At 38.0% G+C, this 19,544-nt stretch overlaps 1 protein-coding gene across 2 annotated transcripts in view; it reads right to left on the bottom strand.

Annotated features, from left to right (window-relative positions):
• MPP7 (MAGUK p55 scaffold protein 7) overlaps positions 1–19,544 on the bottom strand; it is a 157,116-nt gene that overhangs the window by 19,595 nt on the left and 117,977 nt on the right. Inside the window, exons 10-13 of one of the 2 annotated variants that reach the window (XM_062633539.1) lie at positions 18,430–18,504; positions 17,636–17,832; positions 17,044–17,108; positions 6,800–6,838 (exon numbers count right to left, since the gene is read on the bottom strand). In XM_062633539.1, coding sequence (XP_062489523.1) covers positions 6,800–6,838; positions 17,044–17,108; positions 17,636–17,832; positions 18,430–18,504 — 376 coding nt within the window. The remainder of the gene's footprint in view (positions 1–6,799; positions 6,839–17,043; positions 17,109–17,635; positions 17,833–18,429; positions 18,505–19,544) is intronic. The other variant, XM_062633540.1, reaches the window with a different exon arrangement.

Below are 19,544 nucleotides of genomic sequence, written 5' to 3'. Positions count from 1 at the left end.
AATTAACTATTGAGCGAAGAAGTTATTCAGAACCTCAGCCTTCTCCAAACTGGCTACACAGGATTTGGAGAAGGCTGAGGTTCTGAATGACTTCTTTGCCTCGGTCTTCACTGGCAAAGGCTCTGACCAAACCACCCAAGTCTTGGAAGGCAGATGCAGGGACTGTGAGAATGAAGACCTTGGGCCCACTGCAGGAGAGGAACTGGTTCGAGACCATCTTAAAAATCTGAACGTGCACAAGTCCATGGGACCTGATGAAATCCATCCATGGGTCCTGAAGGAGCTGGCAAATGAAGTTGCTAAGTCACTGTCCATCATATTTGAGAAATCATGGCAGTCAGGTGAAGTTCCCGATGACTAGAAAAAGGGAAAATATAACCCCCATTTTCAAGAAGGAGAAAATGGATGACCCAGGGAACTACAGAGCAGTCAGTCTCACCTCTGTGCCTGGCAAAATCTTGGAGCAGGTTCTCCTGGAAGGCATGCTAAGGCACATAAAAAAACAAGAAGGTGCTTGGTGACAGCCAGCATGGCTTCACTAAGGGGAAATCCTGCCTGACCAATTTGGTGGCCTTCTATGATGGGGCTACGGAACTGATGGACAGGGGTAGAGCAGTTGATGTCATCTACCTAGACTTGTGTAAAGCATTCGACAACCTTGTCTCTAAATTGGAGAGACATCAGTTTGATGGATGGACCACTCAGTGGATGAAGAACTGGCTGGATGGCCGCACGCAAAGAGTTGTGGTCAATGGCTCAATGTCCGGCTGGAGACCAGTAACGAGTGGTGTCCCTCAGGGATCAGTGTTGGGACCGGTCTGGTTCAACATCTTTGTCGGTGCCATGGACAGTGGGATTGAGGGCACCCTCAGCAAGTTTGCCGATGACACCAAGCTGAGTGGTTCGGTTGATACGCTGGAGAGAAGGAATGGCATCCAGAGGGACCTTGACACGCTTGTGAGGTGGGCTGATGCCAACCTCATGAAGTTTAACCATGACAAGTGCAAGGTCCTACACCTGGGTCAGAGCAATCCCCAGCACAGCTACAGGTTGGGCAGAGAAGAGATTCAGAGCAGCCCTGTGGAGAAGGACTTGGAGGTGTTGGTTGATGAGAAAATGAAAATGGGCCGGCAGGGTGCGCTTGCAGCCCAGAAAGGCAACCGTATCCTGGGCTGCATCAAAAGGAGCGTGACCAGCAGGTCAAAGGAGGTGATCCTGCCCCTCTACTCTGCTCTTGCGAGACCTCACCTGGAGTGTTGTGTGCAGTTCTGGTGTCCTCAACATAAAAAGGACATGGAACTGTTGGAACAAGTCCAGAGAAGGGCCACGAGGATGATCAGGGGACTGGAGCACCTCCCATATGAAGACAGGCTGAGAAAGCTGGGGCTGTTCAGCCTGGAGAAGGCTGCGTGGAGACCTCATAGCAGCCTTCCAGTATTTGAAAGGGGCCTATAGGGATGCTGGGGAGGGACACTTCATTAGAGACTGTAGTGATAGGACAAGGGGTAACGGGTTAAAACTTACACAGGGGAAGTTTAGATTGGATGTAAGGAGGACGTTCTTTACTGTAAGGGTGGTGAGGCACTGGAATGGGTTGCCCAGGGAGGCTGTGAATGCTCCATCCCTGGCAGTGTTCAAGACCAGGCTGGACGAGGCCTTGGGTGATATGATTTAGCGTAAGGTGTCCCTGCCCACGGCAGGGGGTTGGAACTAGATGATCTTAAGGTCCTTTCCAACCCTAACTATTCTATGATTCTATTATTAAAAATATAGTGAAAGTCACTAAGGAAAACCAAAACCAATACTGATATGCAATAGGAAAATAAAGTCATATAACATGATTAAGCTTAAAAGTAAATTCCTATAAAGAACAAAGGGAAAAAAAGCATTGCTTGCCCAGAACATTTTATAATATAAACCTTGATGAATATGAAAGGAGCTGCAGGCTACACTGTATGTGGAATATAGATATCAGCAGAGATTAACCTTAGTTGCCAAGTATGCAGACTATAAAATAAAAGGGGAAAATTCTGTCACTAAAGCAACATAAAATTTTGAACATTGAGAAGCTTGCACCAGCTCACTGTTTTCAGCAACATGACTAGAAGCTCAGTGAACATGCAAACCCATAAACTAACGGTGGAATGTAACAGATTTGGTGAAATAAGAACAGCCTCTGGGAATAAAATATGAAGAACAAATGTTCTCAAACTACTGATGTCTCCAAACCTCAACATGAAATGAAAAATCAAAAGCCACTACTAATAAACTTGATTAAGGTCCAACAACAACCCAAGAAAAACTACTTACATCTCTGAGAAAAATAATTAAAAAAAAAACAAACCCAACCCCCAAACCAAACCCAAAACTAGCAGGAAAGTGTGATTATTCTTTTTAACCACTAGCAATATGTATTTCATGATTTCAGAACACTACCCTTATATTTACATAGAGAAATCCAGTTGGACCTCACAAAAGATGTCCAGACTGGGAACAGGCAGTGCATGAACTGACTTCCTTAAAATACTTTAAAAAAGGATGCTGATATAACTTACATTAGCTCTGCTAATTTAATCATATCATTCTAAAGGAGAAGTGAACAAAAGATTGCAACTACGTTGTGTGAATTCAAATCCAAATACATTCATGAAAGTATAAAGTTAATTTCGCAAAATGAGAGAAATTATACTAACAGGAAACATAATTTAAATTCACCTATGCTTCATAAATTCACCACTAAGGCTTCAGAATGCTATAAAGTACTTAACACATGCTTTTGTTCATTTCCATTCATTAAAACAAGTGCTTAAGTATGTGTTTAAATTATGGATATTCTTCACTGCAGTCTAATCTTACATAATTTAGAATGAACAAATGCCGGCTAATTGTAACTGCATTTACAAATAATTTTTGTATTCGTATTACTGGCAAAAGTAAGTTTGGTACCATGGTCATTATCTAGGTTTGTATGAACACAGTATTTTTACTAGATATTTCTGGATTTTTTTTTTTCTTCCCCCAAATATTGGGATTTTTTTATACTGGCTTGTATACTAAGTATTTTTATTGTTACACAGGAACTGCACAAACACAGAGCAGAGCTCTGCCTGCTTCTGGACTGATTCCCAGCTTGCACATTTAGACAGGGTTAATAAAAATATAGATTATGTCTGGATTTTTAAGACAAAATTGAGAATAGTAAACAGATTATATTCATCTGTATTTACTGTATGTTCATAAAGGTTCAAGTAATGTAACTAGAATTTAAGCTTGGCAAAGACAAACCTCAATGTTCTCCCCAGCAACTCCTCAGGAAATTACTGCAGAAGCATACAACACTATACTGTGACTTAAATATTAGAATTTGTTGAAAAACCATTAAATTTGTCTGAGTCACTTTAGAAGGCGGCGTTCAAATTAACAGCAGCATAACCTTGGACATAAAAGATCTGACTCCAAATGGTATGGACATTCTGCTTTCTGAAAGCTGCCTCTTCTGTTGCTCTTCATGACCACTTCATGTGTGCCCAAAGTACATATCCTTTCAGAAAGGGTCAGATGTTCACAGAATATCCTGAGTCACTGGACTGAAATACCAACAAGTATACAACCGATACCAAGCAATAAAATGAACTGAAAATTCATTAATTGATATTAGAATTGTTGTAGTTCATTTGACTTGATTACATACTATCAAAATCAGCAAGTAGTTCCTTTTTGTTTTACGAAATGATCGGTGTATACTTTGGAAACTGTTTCTAGAATTTAAGCATACAAATAATTTAACATACTTCAACTTACCTCATTCTAACTGTCCATATGTTAACTCTTTCAACAGCAGCTAAGCTAATTCAGGCCACCTTGCTCTTGCAACAGGTTACAACATATAGTTATTCAGGCGTCATTAAAACACTCTGAACTTGTTGATGTGATGTAAGCCCTGCAGTGACAATGTTTTAGGTTTTGTTTTCAGTGTAGTATGTTTGATCAAGAATTTATAATAATGAAGAGACTTGCCTAGAAATTCTTAGTTACTTAGTAATCAAGGGGTACCATAAATGTCTACTATCTTTCAAGAACAGGCATATTCAGAAGAATTGAGATGTTCAGAATTTACTTCAAAAAACTCTACTGTAAAACGTAGGTGGACATTCAGAACAAGCTGTTTTCAAAAATCAGACATATTTATTTTACCACTCTCCCAAAAAGCAACAAGCAGGGAAGAGGTGTATCTTTGAGACTGAAGGAATACATACTTGTACCAGTGGTACTGGCTCCCATGTACCTAACAGAGGATTTATTAAGTGTCTTTCCCCAGGACTCCTTTACCTTACAGACTATCCAGGTTTTATACCTTGCATAGCACATAGGTAAGAGCTTTGTGTCCTCCCCACAGCTGGTCAACAAGTTTTGTTCAAATTAGTACACTTTAGGCAGTGGCATTTGTCTAGCACAGGAAGTTATTCCATAGCAGTTTGCTCCTTTGGAAAATACAACTGCAAAATAATTTAGGAGAAAAACAATGTGTCTAATAGGATTGGGCTCCTCATGGTTTGTGAAACAAGTAGTGAATGAGAGTCTGAATTACAAATCACTGTGTCCTGTTACCATATTGCAAAAGAAGGTGAATATACGATATACTTGTGTCCTTACCCCAAAACTGGTCCTAACCTTAGACAAGTCTTTTTCTTCCTGTTGTTCTGTCTGCTGTCTCTCCTCTCCAACACCTTGCTTCCAACAGCACAGACCCTGCATGAGAAGGCTGAAGGTACCATCTCTGGACTGATGGCAGCACCCAACTGGAACCTCTCAGGACATAAACCATGGCCTGAACTGTACATCAGTTCTCCAACAAATTTTGGAAAGTCGCCTAAGTAAACTACACCCCATTCTGATTTTTTGGGGGGTCAGGAGGGTTGAATATGGGACAACAGTTGCTTCTTCCTCAAGACATATCCTTCCAGGACAACTGAGCCTTTTTGGTAACTGCACAACAAAATACACACAGTATGCTAGAGATTGGAAGGGACCTCAAAAGATCATCTAGTCCAATCCCCCTGCCGGAGCAGGAACACCTAGATAAGGTTACACAGGAATGTGTCCAGGCGGGTTTTGAATGTCTCCAGGGAAGGAGACTTCACAACCTCCCTGGGCAGCCTGTTCCAGTGTTCCGTCACCCTCACTGAGAAGAAGTTTCTTCTCAAGTTTAAATGGAACCTCTTGTGTTCCAGTTTGCACCCATTACCCTTTGTCCTATCATTGTTTGCCACTGAGTAGAGCCTGGCTCCATCCTCGTGACACTCCCCCTTTATATATTTATAAATGTTTCACTGAAAGGGCTACAACACCAAGAAAAGGTGGGTTCAAATGAAGTGTTCAAGGCCAGGTTGGATGGGGCTTTGAGCAACCTGGTCTAGTGGAAGGTATCCCTCTCCATGGCAGGGGGTTGGAGCTAGGTGATCTTTTAAAGTCCCTTCCAACCCAAACCATTCTGTAATTCTCTGATTCTGTTTTGCCACTTTTATGGCAAAACCATGATAGTCTCACCTTAAAAATTCATGCACTCTGTATTTACAGACAGCAAGAAAAGAAGGGGGGGGAGTGTCTCTTCTGTTTCAAGGAGATGATTTGATAAGGAATCACATCCAAAGCATCATTTTCCAAGCATAATCCAGTTTCTCAGCACACTCACAACTGAACATTAATTTAGTTGGTTAACTAACAAAGGTAAGAAGTTTATTTTCAGCATGATCAGATGGCCACTAGTTCCACAAACATGTGGTGAAATTATTCCACAATAAGGTTTTCGAAAGAGGTCGAAGTTCTTTCAGTATACAGTTTGTGTTCCTGATGTAGCTGCTATACTGCGTTTAAAAACAGTATACTGCAATATGAAAACCATCTCTCATTTACCATACTGGTCTCGACTGTTTCAGTGAGCACACTGGCTTGGATGTACTAAAGCACTTTGACAAGTTTCTTCCCATTCCTCTTGTAGTAGGAGGATGAAAGCCTTGGGAAAAGGGCTGGTTGCCACAAAATTCGCTCCAGCCAGCCTTCAGCTGGCAGGAATTCTGGACAGTTTCAACTAAAATAATTTTACATAGCTTTTAAAATGGCACAAATTAAAAAGCTGAAACATATCATGGAACATTCACCTTTTTAAAATGTGGCTTTTGTTTGAAATTTGGAATCTTAAGGCTGAAGCCAAAGGACTCCTTCCCCTCCTCTTCCCCGTTCCGCGCAATGATACATTGAACTCGGACTAGCTTTAAAGCTAAATTTAAGCTATTCAGTTGTTACAACCTGCTTTATTTTCTAATGTGGAAAAAGAACTGGTGCCTGTAAATCTGCTCTGTACTCTCACTGAATTCTCCCAATATTGTTAGATACGTACAAAGAAAGAAAGTGTAGGCAAAACTTGGATAAAACCTGGAAAGCATGTCTGTTAAAGACTTAGTCAAATGTTTCACGATACAATAACCTTTTTGTTTCATTAAGGACACTACTAACTTAATGTACTCGAAAAGTATTTTTCCCAAATTTATATTTTTTTTAAATTTTGATTTAAAAATCAAACCAGTATTTCAGCAGCTTATGTATAACCAGATAAAGGCATACAATACATAAATCCTTTATGTCAAATCCAATGAGCCATTTTTGAAAACTTAATATTCATGCTTTTCTCATGCAGAGTAAGGACATTTGTATGCAGATTACCCCCAAAAGCAAAGTAGCAGTTCCAGGGAAAAGAAGCTGAAAGAAAGGAAGAAATTGTCTTTGGTAACCAATTGCTCACCTAGATAGGATCCACTGTTGTGACCCGCATATTCAGCATCTTCTGGACGAAGGGTAAAAGCATACAGAATAAGAGCCAAGAAATAAAGCAGAATAGTTAGAAGCCCAGCAAAAAATACAGAAGAAATTGCTTACAAAATGACAACTGTACAAAGCATAGCATTAAAAGCCTTCAATAAGCCATTTTCTTAGAAACATAAAACAATGTTTATTGTTTTATATTTTAGCTGGAGATATTCTGGAATTTTGCAGCATGCACACTGATCTTTTTACCTTTTCAAGCAAAGACTGTGATGACAGCAAACATTCTAAAAAGAATTCTAGCACTGTATTATTCACACTTTATCAGTTAATACAAGGTATGATGCCACTTAAAAGAAAGCAAAACATATTTGATGTAAATCAAGCTTTTTTGTAAATTATACATTATCAGACTTTAGCTTTAGGTTTTGGCTCACTGGATTAGACAGAAAGGGTTTTGATCAAAAACACATCCTCTCATTTGATATAAAATAACTATAGTGTATATTTTTACATGCCAGAGGCCCTTTGATCAAAAATATGAGCTACAATTTCTAATGCCTTTATAAACAAAGGCCTCTTAACGTTCTTAAAAAAAAATAAAAAAATACAAGAGATCAGCTGCTATTACTTTAACATATGCTGCAAGCATAACAGTACCCGGCTACACGCAGAGGGAAAAACAGTAAAGATGATACTACACAGATGAACTTTCTACCATCTCAGAGAAGTATATTCTTCAGTAGTAATTAGAAATGCAAGACCTCTCGTGGCTGTGTAATTAAGTTGAAACCATCTCTTTCCATCCCAGCCCACCCAAGTCTTGCTAATATTATTTTATGATACTACTTTCCTATACATATCTTCCAGAAGTTCAAAAGAGAGAAAGCAGTTTAAAACAATAGTTCAAATTACTGATTTTTACATGAAGCAACTAGGAATATTCTGGTGTTTTTATCTGCTTCAAAAGATGATTCAATGTATTTGGTGGCAATATAAAAGCATTGTAAGTATAACATCTCTTAGAAACGTTGGGCTATATGCAATTTAATTCTAAACACATGTTCTCTAAATAAAATTATTGGGCTATGCAGGGAAACTTTTGTACATGTACCTTCAATTTCCTCTGAGAAGCACAAAGGAAAAATAGGAAAGGAAATCATTAAATGGAGTGAAAACATAACTTAAGAAAGAAAAGTTAAATTGAAAAAGAAAAATGCACCTACCACACTCAACCGCTTCCTCATCTTAGAACAGCCAAAAAAACAAAGTAATATTGTTTAATGCTCCATAAATAGGAAAAAATGTAGCTATGTATGCTACTCTAAAATCCTCTTGATAGCACCTATTACATTGAGGCATACACCAACATACCAGCACTGAGTTTAACTTACATGCTTAAAACTACACTGAGTTAGAAAAGACCTAAAAAGACATTGAAATGTTATGTGCATTTTTAATTTCCTATATGAGATTCTCCCTCTATTTATTTAATAGCATTGATCTTACTCAGTCTTCATGGAAGAACTCTCTGGAATTAATGCAAAGTTTGTCAATTCCATTTAATCAGTCTTAACCTAGAATTTCTACTGTGAACACAATCTCAGTATTTTTCTGCACTTAAAGTAACAGCTGCTACTGCCCTTGAAGCTGGGTTTTGGAGAGGGTTTTTTGTATTTTTTTGAACCTCTCTAGTTCTTGGCATTTTTTTCTCTCGCACTTTCCTGATCTAATAGACCTACTCCAAATTTTCTGTTTACCTATAGTAAGTCAAGAAATGTCTGCCTCCTTGATACTGGAAAACATATATTTTTACAATCATCTTTGGGCTTTTAAAGAAAAGCACGATACATGTAATGAATTTTTGATCAGAAAGATACATACTAACGTCTAGATTTATACAGGGATTTTTACAATCTATATCTCATTCAAATTTCCTTTGGAATCTGAATAAATATGCCTGAAACATAAATATTTCAAGGGGCTTTCATGATGCATATCTTTCCTTGGAATGCAAAGAAATAATTCAAGAGATATTTTACAATCTTTAATTGATGTATCAAACAAAGGCTAGGTCAAAAGTCTCTTGCCTATCTCACTACATGGAAGAGCTTTTCCCAGTTCATGGCACGTAGCAGATACAAGAGTCTTTTCTGCCAGAGTCAGAAATACAGAATCATTTCTTGGTATCTTTTTCTTGAGGACTTACGTTTTAAAATATTAATTTGGAAGACATCTCTGAATCTTATTTAAAGTTTATGTCTACACTCAACGTGACCACATGGTTTTAGTAAGCTGGAAAGTCCTTTAAGGTGAGCCCTGCTTGGTTGAACGCATCTGGTGCCTTAAAAGTGCCAACAGTTTTGTGAGTTGAGACTGAAAGTGTTGGATCCCTTTTCTTCTCCCGATCTTAAAAGCTTCCAGTTCTTGAAATGATAGATGCCCTCAGGCTGGACCTCGGATGGCAGGCTGGCTTCCAGGTACTATTTCTTTCTCCTTCTCTGTGCTGAGAGACCTCTTACATTTCCTGATATGTATGACAAGTTATTCTGTATTTTCATTTCTATCACTATCAAGAAGCTGCAATGTGCCTCCCGAAAAGAAGTCACTAATGCTCAATTCACATCAAAATATCTCAAATTCAACAAAGTTCTTTGACTTAGCTAGTGACTATGCATTTTAAAGTATTCTGTTTGTATTTTATCACTGGAAACAAGACAAGTCCTCCTTTATAAACATGAAAGGACCAGGAGAAAAAGAGGTCTGTGTGTACAAACAAACCAGACAGGACAAAATGGACCAGGGGAAAAAGAGGTCTGTGTGTACACACAGCTATAGACTAACTCTGCCCTGATCACTGCAGACTTCAGAGAAGACCCACAAGCATGGGAGACGGTGAAGCTACAGTAGGAGGACTGAGAACATCTGAGGGGAACGCAGGCTCCTGGGCTACCCGTGCTAGGAAAAGGAATGGTCTTCCACAAATCAAAGGCGTCAGGATTCCAAGTGAGTAAGCTGATCTCAGAGAGCACAAGCCAAAATTTCTAAAAGCTGAGGTTTAACACAGATAAAGTGAAGGAGTTCTGAACTTTTTGTATTTTGTTAAAAATCTTCCGTCAGGCTACTCCTAAGGATGAAGGTAGCAGTCTATAATGAAAAGAATTAAGAAATTAGTGGGTCTTCATAACTTAATGCAGCTATGAAAGTCATCAACATGTAGCTCCCAATCTGAATTCTACCAGGAATTATACCAGGCCTGTCACTGGTAAAGCCACAGGTTATTTGCCAGGAAACTTTGTACTGTGGTTCACCACTAATACAGGTCTATGTGTCTGAAGTAGTTGTATATATGCAGCAGATGCACCTAGATACATGCTTGAATTCCAAAATTTAGAGACACAGAAAATTGGGATAGATCTCAAGCCAACACAGTTTCACTAAATTGGGGTGAGAAAGGAAATAGAGCTGTTTATCTGGAAGGAACAAATAAGAGACTAGAAGAGGACAGAGACTAAAGAAAAGGAAATTTGATGGGAAAACAAAAATACCCCAAACCAACATAAGGCAACAAGGAGCAAATAAAACACTGAGAAAAGAAGAAATACCATCAATTAAATGGAGTGTTGCAAAAAGGGAGAGAAAGTTACAAAGAAAATAGCCATGGTACAGGTTTATGAAAGAAAAAGCACAACCAAGACATAAGTGGGAAAAAAAGAAACAGGAAACACAAGCATAAAGGAAGGTTAGGAAGGTGTTTTTATTCATTTTAGAAAGATTTCAGTGTAGCAAATATGCTAAACGACAACAACAAAACAGTATCACATACACTGTATTTCTGTATGCATTTTAACTGAAATATATTAAGATATAGTTTTGGGGGCCCCACCTAAATTATATTAGTTAAGAAGCTCAAAACTAGTGCCACTCCAGGAACTTCCTCAACTCTTTGGAACAGTCCAGCACCAGATTAAAATGTTAAGCTTTTGCTGGCTTTTTTCAACAAAATTTCCATCAAGGAATCATACTTAAATGTTTCTCAGTCTAAAATCAGATCCAGCAGCTCTGTTCTAGCTTCTTATCACAAGCATGTTACATTATCCCTTAAATTCTATTTTGCTCTAGTAAGCAAGAAATCGTGACATACAATGACCTGCATTACAGTGGATATATTCAACACTCCTGATACTTTAGTGGTGAACAGCCCCACATTGGAATCGACGTTTATACTGTTTTGCAGGTTTTTATCCTATAGATTTTTGTAGATTGAACGACACATGTTCATGCTATAGGAAATTTAAGGTGATCTAATTTAATCCTCTTATCATCAGATAACAGCATCGCTACCAAGATAACTTGGAAGATGAAGATAGTCTTGCGGTGAAGGAAAGAGCAAGAGTTTATGAGATCCGCTTCCACTTCTGTCTCATGACCTTGACTCACATGTCATCCAACTTCAGGTTTCCTTAATTTCTCTGTGGTAGCAGGAAGTTAATATTTGTAAGGAGAGAAGACTTCTGAACAAAGATGCTAATGTACTAATTTTACTCTACAGGTCTGGTTTACTTTTTGGTTTTACTCATAACTACCTACAGGTGGGCAATCAACTTTCAAATATGAACACAGAAAAATACTGAGAAGAAAGGCAAAGTTATGATTGTGCAGTAATTCTAACAAGTAAAAAATGTCCTATACATTTACCCTAAATGTTTGGTCAAAGCATTCATTCTTTTAACCTGTTTAAATTCTTTTGTTGGCAGAACACAATCTTCAATTCACAAGACACTCGTCTATGGATAGACTGGGTTACATCTTGTTTGAATGAACACCATTTGGCTACAGTTAAATATTTCCACTTGCTCATGCAATGCCAATCACATATGGTAAATCAAAATTGAAAGTAAAATGGCTTTTAAGCCCTAGAAAAACTATATGATGATAGCTTTGCCACAGTAAGTATTTACATTTAGCATTAAATATACAGAACAAATGTATTTTCATGGAAAAGACATTTCCTAACAGCTCTGTCATATATGCTCCATACATATACATATTTATAAATAACTATACACACTGGGTATGGATATACACATACACATATGCATGCACGGCACAAGTTAGCAGAAGTTACAGACTACGCTAGTATAAAATATAAAGTTACCAGTAATTTTCATACCAGAGGCAACACATATATAACATAAGAATAAACACAGTAATCACTGTGAAAGCAAAATTATGCTGAAGGAATATAATGTCTTGGCTGATTATTGTAGTTTATAACATCCACAGAGCAGTAAGTCATTTGATTGTTATTCAAAGAAATATTTTTTTTCCCCTCAAAAAAAACAGGTGATCGCTGTTTTATTTACAAATTAAAGTAAGCTACAAATGCAAGAATGATCATGTTTGTTGGCAATGACTCCTACAGTCAGAACATGAGCAGTCTCTGTATTCAAGTTAACAGACTGGAAGCTATTGAACAAATAAATTCTTCCCTGTACTGAGTGTCATGTCTCTTGTAGTTAGCCAGGATGCAGTGACAGGAGAACTCACAGAGCCAACTATGGCTACAAAGTTGTGCCCAAGCTAAAGTGACCTACAGCCAGGAATGCTGTTAAGTATTATTAAGGAATACCAGGTGAGCAAGTTTCTGCAGAGCTGGCATTCAGCAGTGGCTCACATGCTCAGACATACCAAAGCCTATTGCATGCAGCCAGAAACACCTGTACTGTACCTCCCTCTGCATTCCAAAGAGCTCCCTCTCACCCCAGGTGCAGGTATACTGCACATTCACCATCCCAGCACACAGAGGGTGCATCTCTGTTCCTTAACTTTTATTCCATTTTCCTATTTTCTTTTCTATACTGCTTTTTCTTAGCATTTTTCCCCCATTATAATTTCCCATAGTATTAATCCAGAATGCTGCTATTTGCCAAAAAGCCCTATTACTTACTGAGAAAAATGTTGAAAATGTTTGAGAGGATTGTTATCCCTCTATCAGTTCTACACTAATCCAGAGCCTGGGAAGTAACACTATCAATCTTACCAGCGGGTCAGAACATCTAACTACCACTTATCTCATGCTTTTAAAACTTATCATATATTAATGTTGAATTTATCGAGGTTTTCTGCCAATAAGAGCAAACAAAAAGAAGTCAAGAGTTCCTATTAGTAGTCGTTAAATTTTTTAAATGGTGAATGTGAACGCAAATACATTAGTGTTTGATTTAAAATGAATCAAGAAACAACTAAACTATAGTAATGCTCCTGTTTATTACTGTTAATTGCATTAATCTAGTAATTTCTTTGTGGGATTTTGCCTAATGGGGCTGATGGACAGCTTTTGTCTGTCTACTCTTCCATTGCCCTGGTTGCAATACTTTCTTCTTTTCTTCACCCTCAATACAAAATTTCACTTCCCTGTTTTTCCCTTTTTTTTATTCCTACTTTCTCTGTGTCTTCCTCTCAATGTAAAACCATCTCTTGTCACCATAGGCTACACCTATACTACCAATTTCCTTTAACCTTACTCCCAGAAACCAACTACGTGCCTCCTCCGTTTGCAAATGAAAATGTGTTTTCACTTACCTTTCAGGAAGGAGTGTACACTGGTTTGCCTCCTCCTCCAGTATACACATGACATACTAAAGGTTTTTCACTTTGACTGGTGCAATGTGAGAATGATTCTATTTTGCCTTTCAAGAAAATGGCTAACTGCAGGGAGAGCAGTGCACGTGTATCTTCCACAAAGCTAAGCTATTTACTTGAACTTCACACAGAGACGTAATGAAACAGTTGACTTGGCTATTAAACTGAAACTAAGAAATTGACATTTCTATTATAAACTGATTGGTTTAGGTTTCTGGCTGTTTTGGTTTTTTTTTTTTTCAATGCAAATAATTCTTGCTAAAAAAGTTCTGTGGAAAGTAACCTCCACTCTCTTTCCTTGATATGGATGCGCATACAAGCGCCACCAAAAAATCCCACTTTACTTCCAAATTTATGATACAGAGGTATATGTACAGATTAACAACATTAAATAACATGCATTGCTCTGCTGAAAAGACTAAAAAATTCAAAATAGGAAATAGCTTCCCCAAAGTAATCCAATCTAGCTCTATGTAGGTTTTGAAACATACTTAATTATCAAAGCAAATCACAGATGGATGATAATATTTCTATAATACAGTTACTGACTATATTTCAGAGAGCTCTTCTCTAGATGACTACACCAGTCCTTCACAGTTCCAGAACTGGCTTGAGAAGAGAGGAAAAAGAAGTTGCAGAATACTTTTCATATGTTATATGATTTTAACTGATTTTTAGATTAACTTTCAAGTAGAATGACACTACCACCCTGAAAGCCCACTTAAGAACCCAGAGCTGACTCAGATTTTCTGGATATCTAAGAAAATAGACTATTTCTCCTTGATTCTCCCTATTAAAAACAAAGGCATGTACCCAGGTTTCCTCCTCACTACAAAACGTGGGATATGTGAAATGACTCAACTGAGCAGAGCAGGCTGACACCCAGAGCTACTTACCAAGAAAGCTTCCTAGTGCAACTCTTAGTCCTGAGTCCCCCCAGGAAAGGGACTTTTATTAGCAGCTCTGCTGAAGTCAACAGGTTTTCATCTTTGGGAAACTATAAGAATATCATCTGGCAAATTGCCCTTTCCCTCCAAACTGCTGAGGAAATTCAGGTGATAAGATTGGATGGGATCAACTGTGACAGCAAGCAACCTCTCAATATACAGGTAGTTCGTGAAGATGTGCAGAACATCAGTTTCCCCTTGCAATTACCCTTCTAAACATTGGAGAATCCTATATCAAGCTGAAGGCCAGTATACAGGATTAAAAAGGAATCAGATGAAATAAAACATTACCAATTTCCCACCTCCTTACATGGACACTTGTTAAATAATAAAATTTTAGAGGACAATAATCAGTGGGCCATACCCCACAATACAGAAAAGGGCTACACAAAAAAAAAAAAAAAAAAAAAAAAAAAAATCAGACCTAGAAGTTCTTCCCAAATTTCTGTTCTCTGTCACCTTCCTTACATGTTTCCGATGCTGGCAGTATGTTTTTTGCTCAGCTGAGCAATACGAGATTTTCCAGCATCCTCCAGTTCTGGCAAGGTGATTGCTGTGAACAAATACAGACAGGGCCTTCCATTCCACAGCTTTCCTGACATGCTTGGTAACATGAAAAAGCTGCCTAACCTGAGAAAGATCACAAGGGTGTGCAGTTCCCCAGCTTACATGGAATCTTCTGGAAAAGCCAAGCAAGTGGAAGGTTTTCCTGAGAGCAACTCGAGCACCATCCTAGTCACAGCAGTTTTTCTACATCTGAATTCCCGTCCTTAAAATGCCTCCTCCATGAAGGATCTGAATTCCCTCCCAGCACTAAAAACATTTTGTCTTTGAAAAATGGGATGGACCTCTACTCAGAACAGCACTTCCCCTCTTCCCATGGAAATCTGGCAAATATAGCAGCAGATTATCCTAAGAAATGTTGAAGAGAAAAAATTACAAGCCTCCATTAGTCTGCAGTCTCTCCTCCATCAAGAGGCACCACTGCCTTCCAGATGATATTTAGCTGGGCCTTGCGAAGTCTGAAAGAAGGATAACAGGCCTGCTGCCTGACCTGTCATGTTCTAAAGGAAAGTGGAGGAAGAGAGGAACTCTTCCCCCTTGTTTAAGCCAATTAAGGCAAAGTTAGTGGAAACAGCAGAGACAACAATAGCAGACATACTGTGGGTCTTCTTTGGATTGCAATTTTGGCAATTCCCAATCAAGTCCAGGCTGTCTATTTGGAAGGGTGAGATGCATCTTGTAAAACCTTTCACCTGAAGGTCACTAAAAAGATGCAATCTATTAGAAAAGGAATCATGCAGTGTTGCTGCAGCAGCTGATTTACCTCTTCAAAAGCATCAGTGCCACCTTAATTGAAGGCTCTTGTTGAGGGTATTATCCAGATTCAAGAACAGTGGACAGAGAGAAATAGCTATACCCTGGGATCAGACACTTTTCCAAAACTGGGGCAGAGCAACTTGACCTAGAACCTAGAAAAACAACAGATTTACTACAAGCTGTAGAAGCTCCTCTTTGTTTCTAAGACCTATGTAAATTAGAAAAGCTATAGTGCAATCACATAGCCCGTTACTGTAATTATAAAGCTTATCGAGGGCTTTGGAGTTAACAATAGCATTAGGGCACACAATCAAATAGTGAAATGCAAATTATTAGAAAACTAACAGTAACTGAAGAACTTCAGAACACAAAAGCCATAGCAAGGAGTTAGGAAAATTGCAATAGAAACATTGGTGAGAAGTTCTAAAGTTAAAAGCATTTAGTTTTGCACTTAGTGTGCCAGCATCCACTGTTCGCCATAGTATCCACACTTCTTGTTTTAACGTTAAGGAATGAAAAATGGCTGGAAATTTTAGATCACTTTCTGAATATTTCTAGTTGAACTCACAAACATGTTTGTATTTAAGTTTAGAACATACTGAAGCGTGATAGTTTCTTACATTGTACTCACTTTGTTATGAGTCTGTACAACTGAAAGAAATAACAGGTCAAGTAAAATATGCAATGATACTTAAAACAGATGTTGATGTAAATTCCAGTGGAAAGAAAATATTTGTTTCAATGTATTGCGCTTTCTTAGAGCTTTTCTTCCATTGTGCAACTATATTATTTAAAAGCAGAGACTGTTAAGACTGAATTTGTTTAAAAAACAATAAAAACTGGTTCTGTGAAAGCCTGTCAAAGAACAGAATGTCCTGACTTTCAAAAATCTGTGCTACTTCATAGGATGCAAAAAATCACCAACTATACAGGGGAGAGAAGGGGAGAGTATCCAAACTTTTATCTCACTCTCAATATAAATTTCACTGTATTGATGCAGTCCAAATTATAAAATCTGTTGAGCCAATTCTATACTATTTCAACAGGGAAAGAACACTCTTCAACCTTTGAAATATTATATATCAAAACACTAATTGAGCTCAGTGGTTCTAAAACTAAGTTGGAGGGTTGGGATAAATTGTTAGCTGCTTTTAATTTCAGCTCTTATATTTACTTTCCTACTGATACATGTATTCAAGAAACTATTGTGCCCAGGAGAAATGCATCCTGTAGTCAGAGGGCTGAAACAAACTGCTATTTTATAAGGTTAGAGATCTAGAGTATGATTTCTATTCCAGGTTAGCAGACTTACATGACTTTCTGTTGGAAATTTTCAGTGGCTGAATCTGCACTTCTGGTCTTCTTACTGCAAATCTCCTATGAAATGGGAGGTAGTAAGGGAAAGACACAAACTCCTCGGTTTTCACAGCAAGTTTGGGATTAATAAACACTTAACATCATGAGACTATTGCAAAATATGCAGGAGATTTTATAAGAAATTAACTTAAATCAATGCAATCTATTGACAATCTAAAAAAAACTTAATCCTCAGCCTCAAATTTTTGTAAGCTTTCCAAAACCTGCTTCAGTTCCTATTCCTGCACAGTGCATCACTGTGAATACAGATACTGATGTGCTATTTTCCATATGTTTTTTCTTTCAATCTGGATCAGCATTATCCTATCAGGTTTTGTCATTATTAATTCTAGCCAGACAAATAAGGAAATCCAAAGTATTTCAGCAACAGGTTTCCAAGTTCAGCTGTCTTGTTGCAAATGCAGGTTGATCATACCATGTAATCTATGAGTATTACATATGACAACTACGCTAACTTAACAACTCGGCAAAGAATTGTCTTCTCTTACTACAAAAAAATAATGAAACTATGCTTCTCAGTAGCTCACCTCTCCTGGAAATGCTTTGAAGGGATCAAGCCTGCTCTGGGATTGGCATCGCCTTCGTGTTTGGCCTGCCACCAGGTTGCATCATCCTGGCTCATGATCTGAAGGATATCTCCTTTTCTGAAAGCAAGTCCAGCTTCTTTACAAGGAATTGCTTTATCCTCATTAGGATCATAGTCAAACAGAGCTCTAATAAACATCTGAAACAAACAGTGTTTTATCTTTAGAATCAAAATATTAAATGTAATCCAACTTTACTTATGCTGTTCAAAACCACTGAATTAAATAATTTGAAGCAATAAACATTAACTGCTGTGAAACATCCTGATGGACATCAAACATAGAAGTTCATATGTGAATTTTAAATTCATTGCTTCTGTAACCACAACCCCAGTGTAGTAAAGGCTCCATGATCTGAGGCAAACGGATCCATAAGGGTGAGTTGTGTGCCCATATGGGGAACAGAAGAGAAGATACTTTTGAACCAAGGTGTTATCAAGTGTCTTCTACCAAGTTTATGATGGAAGGAGTACTTGGAAGCAAGCATGGTCCTCTAAGATGACAGAAGATTATCTATGTTGACTTTACAGCTGTAGAGTTAGGGCTTAAGAACCATGTTACACCCACTTGTAAATCCAGCACATGAATACTGAAGTGTACAGTGTGCTATACATTGTCACATTAGGAAAATTAAATCTGGAGGAATAAATCACATTCTTGGTTCTGGTATCCAAGCAAACAATATATATCCTCAGCAGAACAGTTACTGCAATAGTTTCGGAAATAGTCTCGCCTACCTTGCCTTCCTTCACTGGCACTTCTTCCTTCACACTAGGTATGATTTTAAATGTAATTGCTCCTTGAGACTGAGCCTGGTGAATGTTTGAAAAGAAAATACACTGAGAATAAAGCTGTACATTTCAAAGAACTCTTAAAAGGAAAATAAATGCAAATTAATTTAAAAATACTCAAATCAATGAATCTATCCTCTCCCAAGCAAGATCTGTGGAGTCTGACAGCTTCACCATACCAAATTTTGCATTGCAAAGATGAAAATATTTTCTTCAAATGCTCCATTTTATTTACTTCAGTGATGGGCAGAGATGGACTGTAAAAACCTGCGTGTTTCAGAGGTCCCACTTCTGCACTGAAAGCGGAAGCAAATGTACAGCTAAAATGTATGCATATTAGAAGGAACTGCTGGAATCCTGGCACAGTTTGGACATCCCTGGAAAAATCCAACTAACATTTCATTTTTAAAAAAAAAGAAAAAAAAAAAAACAATCAAACAGGCTTGTGACATATTTATCATACAGAGCTATTGGGGGGGATTTATTCTTTTGGCAACTTTAAGAAACAGAAAAGAAAAACATATTTGAATAGATTACGTGTACTAAATGGAAAAAAAACCCTCCGCTATAAATCTTAAAACAAGTTAGCCATCATCAACCACCTCATCCATTCATCTTTCCCTATATCCCACTTAAAATGTGTCTGGCTGCATTTTACTTATTAACCACAATATATTCCCACTGCCTCAGTGACATTTTGCTATTGAAGGAAGCGCTAATCAGCTGGAGCCTCTGCTACTATTGCATGCAGCCGACAAGTTTCATAAAAACTAGCAGAGTGCAACAGACAGCCAACAATTTAAGCAAAATGGAAACAGGCCCGTCCACTACCAAGCGAGACATACTTCTGCCGGCATGTCTGCGATCCAAGAGCTCACTGTTTGACAAGCAGCAGCCAAGTTCTTATTTCACCAGCCGTAGGACTGGAATCAATAATTCTGTTACTTTTGAAACAAGCTCAAACTAGCGTTTGATGTTTATATTGTACCTCAAGGAGGTAAATGGGGAAATTGTTCACACCTTTTCCTAGTGCTATTGTGTTTCTAGAGATTTTTAAATAT

Source organism: Pezoporus occidentalis, unplaced genomic scaffold, assembly GCF_034315485.1.
Source record: "Pezoporus occidentalis ecotype Australia unplaced genomic scaffold, CSIRO_AGI_Poc_V1 ctg40, whole genome shotgun sequence".
NCBI lineage: Eukaryota > Metazoa > Chordata > Aves > Psittaciformes > Psittacidae > Pezoporus > Pezoporus occidentalis.
Note: the sequence above shows the minus strand (reverse complement) of the source record. Positions and strands in the feature narration are given on the sequence as shown.